This window comes from Pararge aegeria, chromosome 3 (genome assembly GCF_905163445.1).
Source record: "Pararge aegeria chromosome 3, ilParAegt1.1, whole genome shotgun sequence".
NCBI lineage: Eukaryota > Metazoa > Arthropoda > Insecta > Lepidoptera > Nymphalidae > Pararge > Pararge aegeria.
The window spans coordinates 8,840,066-8,852,867 of NC_053182.1; the positions used below are offsets into that span (position 1 = coordinate 8,840,066).

The 12,802-nt window shown below is 36.0% G+C and overlaps 1 protein-coding gene across 2 annotated transcripts in view; it reads right to left on the reverse strand.

Moving 5' to 3' along the window:
- Nucleotides 1–12,802, reverse strand: part of LOC120636925 (junctophilin-1) — a 36,009-nt gene that overhangs the window by 7,674 nt on the left and 15,533 nt on the right. For both annotated transcript variants that reach the window (XM_039908492.1, XM_039908494.1), the window contains exons 2-5: nucleotides 10,699–10,910; nucleotides 3,679–3,956; nucleotides 1,562–1,735; nucleotides 91–425 (exon numbers count right to left, since the gene is read on the reverse strand). In XM_039908492.1, coding sequence (XP_039764426.1) covers nucleotides 91–425; nucleotides 1,562–1,735; nucleotides 3,679–3,956; nucleotides 10,699–10,910 — 999 coding nt within the window. The remainder of the gene's footprint in view (nucleotides 1–90; nucleotides 426–1,561; nucleotides 1,736–3,678; nucleotides 3,957–10,698; nucleotides 10,911–12,802) is intronic.

Below are 12,802 nucleotides of genomic sequence, written 5' to 3' on the forward strand. Positions count from 1 at the left end.
ATAGCAAAAACACTTCGACAGTTAGATAAATCATAGTTTGAGTATAAATTAATCTGCTATGAGTCATCATCGTATTATAAAATTACAAACCTAGAGGTGGCAATGTCGGCCTTTTGTAGTGCTATTTTCGATGCACGTTGTGCTGCATTCACTGCTGAGTCAACTCGTTCCCGAAACTTTGCCGATCGCATGAGGAACATGTGTTTCCGCTTCTGGCTTGTGATGAGTACATTGTTTTTATATTTGCCCTCCTCCCTCGTCCCATCTCTAAAGGTAGTAACTCCATAGCCATACTTTCTATTTGCGAACCATTCGCCCTCATATCGAAGACCATCACTCCGCTCACTCACACCGAACCCCGTACGTTTGTCATTCTTCCATTCGCCCAAATAAGTTTCGGTCACACTAGCATCCAAGTGTTCATCCTGAAACGTAGAAAGTAAAATTAATTATTGAAGAAGTGGGAAGTATTTCCATACTATCCAGATCATAATAAATAGGTTATAACAATTTTATTTCAAACTTCATATAGGCTCTTCATAAGACTGCAGTAAAGCTTTTTATAATACTGAAGCAAAATTGGATAAAACCAACGATAAAACACACTTTTAAAGTAGATGATAGTTATTAAAGAAAGGTTTGATTGAAAAAAATTAAAAGAGGTGATTACTGAAGTTGTTATCAATTACCGGTAAGTTAGACTTTTGCAAACTTAATTTAAATGTAATTGATAAATAAAAAACACAAAAAAAAATTATGTTTAATTATGTAATTTATAAACTTGTGATGTGAGATTATCGCAATTCTAGTTATGGCATGAATTTATGTTAATCATGCTCATCTTTTAGCCAAAAGATTAATATCAGATGTCGTTACATTCATTCTACGATAATCGACCACCTATTAATATGATACACAGTGGACCTGAGATGAACCCTTGGTTTGACTGCGACTACGTGCATGTATCACGTAAGGAGTTCATAAAGCATTTGGACCTTATGCCGATTTCTTTCATTGGTCGATAGTTCAGTTGGAACAGGGACTTTTTGCGAGCGGGCTAGCAACTACCGAAATTATCCGGTTGATACACATTATACAGGTTTCTAACCAAATTTTTCCATTGATATTTCATAATATTGGCATATGTTTTAGAAATCTTCCGCATCCCAAATGCGTTCCAGGTGCCAAGCAATATGGTTTACCCGTTACCGAATGGCTTATGGCATGTTATATATAATATATAGAAAAAATCTTAACTTAAGAAATAAAGTTATATAATTTAAACGTAAAAAAACCGATAGACCGAATTATATTTTAGATATGGCTCTCATAAGTTTGGTTTTTGGTACACAAGGTTACTGAAATCCTTAATTTTAGTTCCTTGGACACTTACAGACTCAAATTGTACAGCACCGAAATGGCGTCAATCAATTGGAGAATAAAACAAAATGACAGCCGTCTGTTCAGTAGCAATAATAGAGCTCTAAATTGGAGTCAAATTGACAGCGACCTGTCCAGTGGCAATAATAGAGATTAGTGCCGCCGGCACACTACTGTATACCTCGACAATGAAGCTGGTATTGGAATTGGTGTGGAAGGAGCCGCGCGTGGCAGCGGAGTGTGTGCTCTCGACGGAAGACACCCAGGACGCGGCCGACCCGCCAGAACCTCCCGAGCGGACTGACCCACCACCCCGCTTGTCCAACTCGCCCGCGCTTCGCTGTTTACGGAGTTTCTGCAATTAAATTAATACATAATATCATAACTAAAAAAAGGTAATAGCCTAGTAACAGATGGACGTTGGGGTGCCAGGGTGCTAGAATGGTGGCCCTGAACGAGTAGACGCTTTAGTCGATTCCTAAAAAAGTGGCCAGACAAAATCCAGCGGGTCGATGAGAGCTGTAGAAAGCAAGCGCAAGTATAAACTAACTATATCTCTATGTGTTAAGTGGTATAAGTATTGTAAGTGTGTATGTAAATACTAATTTAAGTAGGTTTATTTTATATCTTCCACTATCCGTTTTACTGCTAACTTCTTACACTTAGGTTGCCTGTAAAATATGACGTGTTAATTGTTCTATTAAGACTTAGGTACGTGGTCAACGTGGTAAATTACGAAATAAAACCTTCTCATTCTGGGAGGAGATCCGTGCCCTGAAGAGTTATGTTAATAATTTGATAATGGTTCTGATGATTTTATATGTACCCCCTTAATTTCTTATCCTATTTTTTATTTTCTGGTCTTTGTGGCTTTCGGGTTTCTGTGGTCCCACTTTTAGTATAAGCTTAAGTTCAGTTGGAAGGGAAAGGGCGGTTTATTTATAGTCATATTTGCAGTTCGTACTTAGCTCCGAAACGTTTGATTCCTGATAGGGCATTGTGTTCCTAATCTTGTGTCTAAATTGTATCACTGAAAGATATGGAATAAATGTTAAATTACCTACGTGTCTATCAGCGTGCCAATAATTTCGTTGGACGAGACTGACTGATTATTAGAAAACAATAACATGGCTATTTCGAATAATATGAAAAAATACATTTCATCACGGAAGATTGACCTACTTCGGTTTAACTTAATATTGATGTTAAAAGGGTCGAGAGACAAGAACTCTTGCGGCGCGCTAGTTTTAAGTGTCGCGAACAAAGCTCACAACACGTTCCTGTAACTTTCAGTTTTCCACTATTCAAAATTGCTTTATTAAGAACACGATGGAGAAAGACAAAATACGCCTGCACTAGTCAGATGTATATTGAATTATTATGGAATTAGTTATATTGAATTCATTTTAATTTAACTACAATATTTTAATAAGAATAATAATATAACAAAATTCAGTGTTTTGCTAACCATAAACTGTTACGACGACGTTATGCCACGTTTATTTGTAGGACCCTAAAAAATTTAAATGTAAATTTATTTTTATTTAGTTAGGAAGGTACTCAATAAGTACCGAGTAAATTGCTCCACTCCAGATACTTTCACGTGCGTATTTATGACGTTTTAACAGCACCTTGTGACTTCTCGAGTGTGTTGTCGTGTGTTTATTTGCACTGCGATGCTGAATGGCAAAAACCTTAGGTTTAAATTGTGTGAATACAATTGTTTTGTTTAAATATCATATATTACACATATTAATTTGTTATGAGAAATGCAACCGTATAATGCACCGTATAACGACCGCCAGGCCAAGTAGTTATTATTACTTTACTGATTTTAAATACTGTAATTACAAACTTACCTACTTATTTTATAATTCGTATTATAATTTGCATTTAACTTTGAATCCTGTTACGCGTAACGTTTGTATGAAAAAAAAACACTTGCAGTGATCTTAGTTATTAAGTTTATATGTTTTTTTTTTTTGAGGTATATGATAAAGCGATTTTTGTATATTCTCCGCTGTCATGCTTGTAACTCAAAAACGATTAACTTGTTAACAAAAGTTGCTTTTTTATATTGCTGACGTTTTGTATCAGTTTCATTACGTAGGACGTCAAGTTACATAATTTAAACTGTAATTTTGAAACATTTCTGCGATGAACCCCAGCACGTTAAGCATAGGTAGAAGATAAAACGGGAGAACATGAACATTTTGTCCTTTTCCTGTGGTGAAAAATGTCTCTTGTCAAGTCTAGCTGTGCTGAGCACCGCAAATGTATAAAACATTTATAACTTACAGCAAAAAGGCCCTTCTTAGTTTTTTCGACGAGTGAACCTCGTCTTCCCGTAGGCTCGTCCGAGCTGGCCTTAAGCACGAAACCGCCTCTGGCCTCGTCCATGCGGGTGGTTCTTCGGTCGGAAGGGTCCGGCGTGCCCGTCGCCTCCGCCAACGATGAGAGTGAGCCACGGTGGTCGCGCGAACCCCCGCGGTAATGCGATGCCAGGCCGAAGGGGGCGGATGTTCGCACTCCGTACCCATGCCTGAGACCTCGCATCCATTGTCCTTGGTACGTGCCTGTAACAATTGAATTACATTTAAAATCAAGCGAAAAAGGTACCTTATAATTTAAAACTTTTTTAATTTTACAAAAGATAGAACAAACATTGAAAAAATATCCACACTTCAATGTATCTCAGCCACAGACACCTAAATCACCTAGATCGGAGATCACATCACACGGCTATAAAATTTAAGGATTGCCCTTGGTTTCCATGAGATCCCCCGCCCTACACCTCATCAGATCCTTAATTGGAACGAAGTGGAACGACCTTAAGAACCTAGAGATCTTTATGAAATCGGTTATAAGCAATAAATGCCACCAAGACTTTATACTTCAAACATAAGGTAAATTTACGAAAACAATTACGAACATGCAAAAATCGTACTGATGGTTCAACCACTGACGGCTAAAAAGAAAAGCAAACTATGCATATTCACATAAACTGTGCAATAGCAAATTGATTATAAAATCTGTCGATTCAATATGTAAATAAAAAAAAACAAACATATAATGGCTAAGGTCTTCTGTTGTCATGCAAATGAAGAAAACTTCAGAAATTTATTGGTTTTACTCGGCTTACCTACTTACAATACCAATAACTAACAAGTTTCTAAGTACCAACGTTTTGGAGGGTTCCTTTCGAACTATAGGAAGGTACATTGAATCTCGTTCGATTATTATATCCTGCGATTTAGTTATTTTTGTAATAGTTACACTACTTTACTGCTTTATTTTAAAGCAAACATTTGGCTTTAATAAAAGTAAAACAGCCATATTTTTAACGCTTTTATTTTGAAGGGACCTTAAAACAATTTTATAAAATTCGTACAACGGATCCCAATCTTTAAGATGCTGAGTATTTCAAAATGAGATTCACACAATACACTTACTATTTTTCAGTCTGTTTTTATTAACAGCGAAAAGTTTCCTCAGGTGGGTAAAATAAAAAACCACGTTATATTTCAAATTTTACCGCAAAAAAAATATTACTTAAATTATTAGAAGAATCTTACTACTACTAGAAGAAACCCTAAAGCGATCTCTTCCAGACAACCTTTGACGTTAGGCAAATTTTAATTCGGTTTTGTTAAAAATTGTTTAGGCAACTAAAAATTGCAAAATAAAGGTGAAATTTCACCTTTATTTTATGTCGGCGGTATATTCTAGGTCGTGGTTTAGGTTGAAACGTTCTGAAATAGAAACCAGTCATGTCACGCTCTTAAGGGTTCGTTTTACGTACCGACTACGGCTCCCAAAATTTCGTTTTCATCGTGCTATTCATGCATAATTACGAATTGTTAAAGAATTTCAGCGAAGTTCATGACGCAGATTCAAATTTGGTTGGTTTGGGAAGGTGTGCTGTGATTACGATTTAGCACTTTAATTACAGCTGACTAACACTAATGACTTTGAAGAAATTGTTTTTTTGTTATAGCATGAAATAAGCCGTCGACATGATTGTGTATTGAGACGGGAGCGCACGGCAAGCGTGCCTACGCTATATTTAACCAGCGAGGGCCGCGTACGCGAGTTGAGCTGTAGGGCCGCTTCACTCATACAATTCTCATCTCATCAAATCTTTTTCATTGTTTAACACTTCTAGCGTCAAATACAACTTTCAAATCTAATACGAAATCCTTTACGCAAAATCGGCCTAATCGTTGGCGAGAAATAATTTAAAATTCATACTGACATAAATCGCGAACCGACAGATTAAGTCGGCAAAAACCCTGCTGTCTCAGAGCTTTCCCGCCCAAAGCTGCCTATATTTGACTCAGAGTCACTCAGCGGGAGATCGAGAGAGCTACGATGACCTAGACCTAGACCCCCAACATAAAATAAAATACAAAAACCGACCAAATGCGAGTCTGACTCGGGCACGAACGGTTCCGTGCCTTTATCAGTAAAAACGGCAAAAAAACAGGTCTGTTGTATCAGATCCCTCTTAAAGATTATTTTATTTTGTATTTAGTGTTTGTATATATAGCGGAAACATATATACTCTTCAAAATATATAGCGGAATAGTTTGTATATAAAGCGGAAACATATATTCACATCTTTCTATATCAACTGGGAAAATTTGAAAAGTCTAACAATCGTGGTTTATCAGATACAGCGTGGTGACAGGCGGACGGACAGCGGAGTCTTACTTACATGGTCCCGTTTTACCCTTTCTGTATAAAACCCTAAAAACTGTGGATAATGGAAATCTCTACACACGTACCTACTGTTAAAGTGACGGTCCATTGGGTTCATTGTCTAACAATCGTGGTTCATCAGATACAGCGTGGTGACAGGCGGACGGACAGCGGAGCCTTACTAATATGGTCCCGTTTTACCCTTTCTGTATAAAACCCTAAAAATTGTGGATAATGGAAATCTCTACACACGTACCTACTGTTAAAGTGACGGTCCATTAGGTTCATTGTCAGTAAATAAGTCAAGATTTAAAGGTTTTAAGCAATGACCCCATCATCTGAGCTGGTGCCGTGGACGTGAGAATAGTATAAATTCCTAGTTATTATATTACCAACTAAATATTGCTATGAAAGCACTAACAATATAGGATAGTAGATACTTGTGTTTCGGAAACAGCGACGTTGGAAGGGTTTTCCTCACCTTGGATGCAAAAGATTTCAAAGGAGAGAAAAATCTTTTAAGAAATTGCCATAGGTACATACATAAAAACGTTCACTTGACGATTTTAACCGGATGACGGATGTGACTAATATAAATTAAAATAATGTTTTCAGGAAAACGTTTTCAGTCTTACATATTTGCGATTTTATGAATGACAAATCTTAATACGATCGTGACTCAACGTACAGGCGAGGCGTCGAGAATTGTGTGACGTTGTTTCATGGTAATGCACGTTCGCGGCACGGGTTGTATTACGTAGGTACTGCCGATTTTTGGTATTGTTTCAAGGTTGCATTATTAACTTCTAACGTTTCATACCTACCTAGTGCCTAAGAACGTAGAAATTATGAATCAACCTTTCAGTAGATTAGCTGAAATATTTTCTTTCGCCCGCTGTCTTGTCTTTATCAACTACTTACCTGTTGCCCGCGTTGTTCGTCCGCATTTATTGCAGTATTTTACAAAACCTTTGATTTTTTGGCATAAACTCTATGTTACTCTTCGTCCTTTAAACTATCCCTTGGAAAATAATCAAAGTTAATTGGTTGCTTTGTTAGAGCGTAGTAGTAATGGTACGGTAGTAATTTGTGGGATTGTGTATATGCTTTTATTGTGTCCTACCAATGCGTAAGTAAGCAATTGCCTTTAAAAATTTATTAAAGCGAGGTTAGTTTACAAAATTGATGAATTTCATAAAGGTTGTTTTGAAGCATCTAGCTCCACTTTTAAATTTTTCGAGTTTTAAATGAATGTTCAATTGTAAATAGTTGGTGTTGGAAAAGAGCGACAGCTGTTTCTTGGCTTCTTCTTCTCGGTACAATCTGCCATATATAGTAATAGACCAATGCCCGTTTTCACTAAACCTAGGGATCGCCTTTATCAGATGCCTTGTAATTTAGGTGACGTTTAACGACGTTAGGCGCCGTCTAAAGTTACGACACCGATTCGGCAGATCACACAGATGAAAAAAATATAAATGCGGTTTTTTTAATATCCTTAAATCCATACGAAAAATGATAATACAAACACAAAATTAAATTATCAAGCAAGAACTATAGACAATTTGGATATATGGGTTGCCTAATGAAAATCGATGGAAGAAAGGATAATATTTGTCTAGAAATCTTCTTTGATTAGTGGCGTTACTTACTTACGCATAATAGTGGGCTTATAGTTAGCGAATGTACATATGACCTCACTGAAAAAATTGCCAAAATAAAAAGTTAAATGTATCAAAAGTTCTTCTTCTTCTTTTGATTCTTTATCAAAAGTTATCTATCTATTTGAATAAAAAAGTTATGACTTTGACTTTTGAGATAGGTGCAGGGCAATAATTATGGTAGCGCCTCGCGTACTGCAACTCAAAATTGACTACTGCGTAATTTCAATTCTTGTCGTCATAAGAAGCCGGTTCTGTTCTATACGACAAGAATTATACGTGTGTATTGTTGTAGTATATTTATTTATTTATATATTCGACTTGTGTTCTGAGTAAGTAATTGATAAGGACGTTGAGTTTTCAAAATTTAGCAAACAGACGCAAGCAAAACCTAATTTGACGTGAATGAAATTGTAATATGCTATATAGATTTTCTACACGTCGCCTGAGCGTGTGCATTGCGCAAAGCAGGGGAGTTTCTTTTTAGTTCACGCAATCATAATATAGGTCATTAGGTGATATTCATGTGCAAGCTATTATTAAGCCGATCCCGAGTGCCGACGGAAGGAGTGGTGCGGACGGATTTAAAAGCTCTCTTAAGGAAACATTTATTTTTCTGAAGAATAACAGTTTTTAATGTTTGTAAATTGTACAAATTTTCATTTACTTATAATTAATATTTCCCCTAATCTTATTTATTAGCTACGTATACCATCACTGGAAAGCAGGCGGTAGGTAGAATTTAACAGTCACTCTACGGAGATTAAACCTAAAAACAAAATTTTACTTCGTGTTTAGGTTGTGCATGGGCAACATGAAATTATGTAATTCAAATTTAATATTAGCGGACAAAAATCCATAAAGAAATAAAAATATCCAGTTTTCAGTCTTAAATTCTGAAAAATAAGTTAAACTGATCATCCTTGTTAGTATTTTACATTCCGTTACTAATATAATCAAGATCAATTACGAATTTTTCAATGGAAAATAATGGAATTCTCGTCTACTCTTTTGTGACAAATATTAAAATAAATATTTTTCCTAATACCTTATATTTAACAAGAATAGAGATAAAAATAAAATAAAAATAAATTAAGAATGTAGTATTCTTAATTTATTTAAATAATCAATTTTTATTAATATATATTATATTAATAAAATACATATTAAAAATTCAGTATCAACGTATAAAACTTTCCCAATCAAATTTTATTAAATACTAGTACATATATGTACTACCTATGCAGAAAGTGATGCTTGATAGTTATTATCAAACAAGCACCCGGTGACAGTTTTCGCGTAGATCAGTATTACCGCATACTCTATTTATAGCGTACCAGAAAGCCGTGCCAATGATTTTTATTAAAGCTTCAAACGTTAATTGCTCTGATTGAAACAATCTAATATGCTCAGACTATACAAGAAGAGAGCGTCATGGTCATGTAAACCGAATTATTTTTGTCGGTATTTAAAAAATTTGGCAATGAAGCTAGTAGGGCTGCCGTTTGTAAAAATCATCAAATCTCTACCATCTGCTCAAATATTGGCTAATTTATAAAACCGACGGACGCTATTTTATTATAAATTTATGATGAAAACATACAGGAACACAGCGGCTTCAACAATTTAAGAATGTATATAGGTACGATAAAACTCAACGATAAAAATCAGAGAGATGTTGTTCCCTCTAGAGATTCACCGTCACGCATTTTTTTTATCACTCATATGCGAACAAATATAATCATGTTCCTGTTTCTTTTCCGGTTCTGTTACGTTAGTTTCAAACTGACTAATCCGTTAGTTGGTGGAAATGAATATTGAGGACTACGATGATCAGAAATTTTATTTATCAAATAACGTAGTTATTTGCGGTGCTTTCATTTCCAGCACAGTTTTTATTAGCAGTGCGACCCATACCATTGTGCTTCTGTCTTTGTTTTCTAATTCTTCTTTTGTTTCTTAAATTTTTAGTGTGCAAATAAAACGTATGAATAAAATAAATGCCAATTATAATGTAAGCTATTGTTTCAATTCGGATTTATTTAATTTACCTTAAAATAATATTATGAGTGATAGTGACAGATGTATTAGGTACTCGAAGTGTAATTTAAATCGTTCTGCTACTATTTCTCAGTTGCGTTTTTTAATCATGATGAAAGACGATGTGGATGTTTGATGTTATTTCTTAGCATCTCGTGGTGTTGGTGATACTAACATCTCTCTGATAAAAAATACACATTACAGAGAAAAATGTTGTTCAATGATTATTTAATTTGAAACCATAGTATAATTAAATGAGAGTAAAATAAAATGGCATAAAAATCGTTCGTTTTGAAATCTCTATGGTTTCGAAATCCTAATTATACACGTAATACAATTTGCGACATTTTTTCATATATCTTCATTTAAACAATGTTATTTTTTTACGTTACAACTTACAAGGTCTTGAGTTTGTCATTACCTCACTGAATAGAAAAAATATTCAGAACTCTGGTAGGGGTTAACAGCATAGCCCTGAGCCTGAGTCTATGTACTGTATAGGTAATAGGATATACGTATGTCTATGAGTTCCTTAGTAGCATTACAGAGGCAAAACGCGTGGGCCAATTTTATTCATTCTTGTAGCAATAGATTTGGTTTTTAACCTTGTGCGTGTCACTTCACTAAAGATATCATTTAAAAAAGTTTGTGCACCGTCAAGGATATAATCAAATCAATTAATAATAAAAGTTTGAGTTGCTCGGTAACAGGGATGTTCGATGTGATATTTACGTATCGTAATACTTTAGTAGTTAGAAGTTTACCTAATTATCTCTTATTACGAAATTCGCTTTACCCACGCTCACGCCTCGTCGAGCGTTAACTTTTCGGATGGTTACTAAACATAATGATGGTTAATAACATGCAAAAATTATTTTAATTTCGAACAGTAGGTGTACTTTCGTGTTATGCTTACCGCCATCTGCATATGTTTCTGAGCCGTATCCATCTTGTAGGCCGCTCGCCCAAGTACCCTCATATTTGGCATTGCTCGTGCTGCTTTGCCGGACGCCGTAGCGGCCCTTGTAGCCCTGCGTCCACTCCCCGCGGTACAACCACCGGTCGCGTGACTCAACGCCAAGACCATGTCGCTTGCCGTTTTGCCATTGCCCCTCATATGAACTGCCACTGTAAAAACACAATACTACGGTTATTTACTTTTTAATTATACTTCTTATACATATACAACTCTTCAACACGATCTTCACAAACACGATCCCAAAACTTCAAATTTCGCCCAGAAGCCCACGATAGAGCAGATATTACCTCTAAATTACTTTGATTCGAGGCCCGTGTGTAGCGGGTCAGAAATATATTGCGGATGATGATGATTAATTTGATAATAATACTTATAACTTGCATTGCTCTCCTGGGATCGAACGATTATCACTGACAGGTATATTACAGCTTATAGACCTGATATAGTGCTAGTCGATTGATCAGTGCGCCGTGCAATAATTGTTGACATTACTATTCCACATGACGATAATCTGGTGAAAGCTTAAAAGGAAAAAGTATCTAAATACTTGGACCTTGCTCACGAGATTACCGCCATGTGGAATGTTGAGTCGACCGTTATTGTTCCGATCGTCGTTTCAGGCAATGGTCTTCTCGCGAAAAGCTTTGACCAACATCTTAAGAAGCTTTCGCTTGGTTGTTGGATCAAGGGTCGGATACAGAAGGCAGTAATCCTTGCGCGTATTTTAGGAGGTTCCTCACTCTGGAGCCCTGACCGCCGGTTGCTTGGGCATTCAAAAGCCTCGCAAGCGGAGGGTAGATGTTTTTTCTTTTAAATTTTTAATAAGTGTTTTATATATTTTTTTAAGCAATGTTAAGAATTTGAAAAAAAATCTTCTTATCTGGAAGTGAGATCAACTTCGCCCAGAGCAATATTTCGTAGGGCATGCGAGGATCACGTTCTACAAAGTGTCCATGATAGTATAATCTTGTATACCTTGGTGTAAGTGTTAAGCTTCATGTGACTGTTATTATACCAGCAAACACGTATTTCAGACCGGAACACTGCTTGGCGGCAGAAATAAGCATCGCGGTTGTCCTTCCCATTACAAGCTACTTGTTGCATGTGCAAGGAACCTAATAGATCGGTTTGATATCCATGCATATTATTAAATCGTAGACTAGCCGTGTCTGTACATTAAAGATTTTTGCAAACAATAACTGCGAGACGTTTGAAACAAGTAATAGATCAAAAAAATGCAATTTTTGATATTATTGTCTTCTTGTCTGCATGTCTGTTGGTTTGTGCGCGCATCACGCAAAAAATACTGAATGTATTTAAGTGCAATTTGGTAAATTTATTTATGAAAGTTTTTGTCGATTTTACTCCGTAACTACACTATTCCTTAACCGATTTATAAAATATTTCTTTCACTGAGAAGTTTTTATTATTAGTTTAACTATGCCCACATTTTGCGAAGATTTGGTTAATATTGTTGGAGATTTGATGCTTCTACTAACATTGTCAATGTTTATGTGATTGAAGCTCCGATAAGTATTTTATGTCCTAGCACCGCTATATTTACTAAAACTTATCGGTTTGTTTGTATGTCTGAAACTATAAGTCCGAATGAAAAAATCTGCGCTTGGTAAGCTTAATTGTGGAAAGTGTGGACTATGTTAATAAATTAGTACTACAACAAAACACCGTTGATTTGTGTATTGTTGTGATATTATTAGACAATACACACATCGTCATCTAGCCCCAAAGTTAGCGTAGCTTGTGTTATGTGTACTGAGATGACCGATGAATATACAGATAAAAACCCAGACACTGAAAGCCATTCATGTGTATAACACAAATATTTTCCAGTTGTGGGAATCGAACCCACGGCATTGGGCTCTGAAAGCAGGGTCGCTGCCCACTGCGCCAATCGGCCGTCAAACAAATGTAGCACTACGCTACGATCCGTAGTTGAGGCAAATGAAGCCGCAGGGCACAGCTAGTAACAAATAAATCGGTTAGACATAAATAAAAATTGGTTATTTCGGAAACGGTTTCA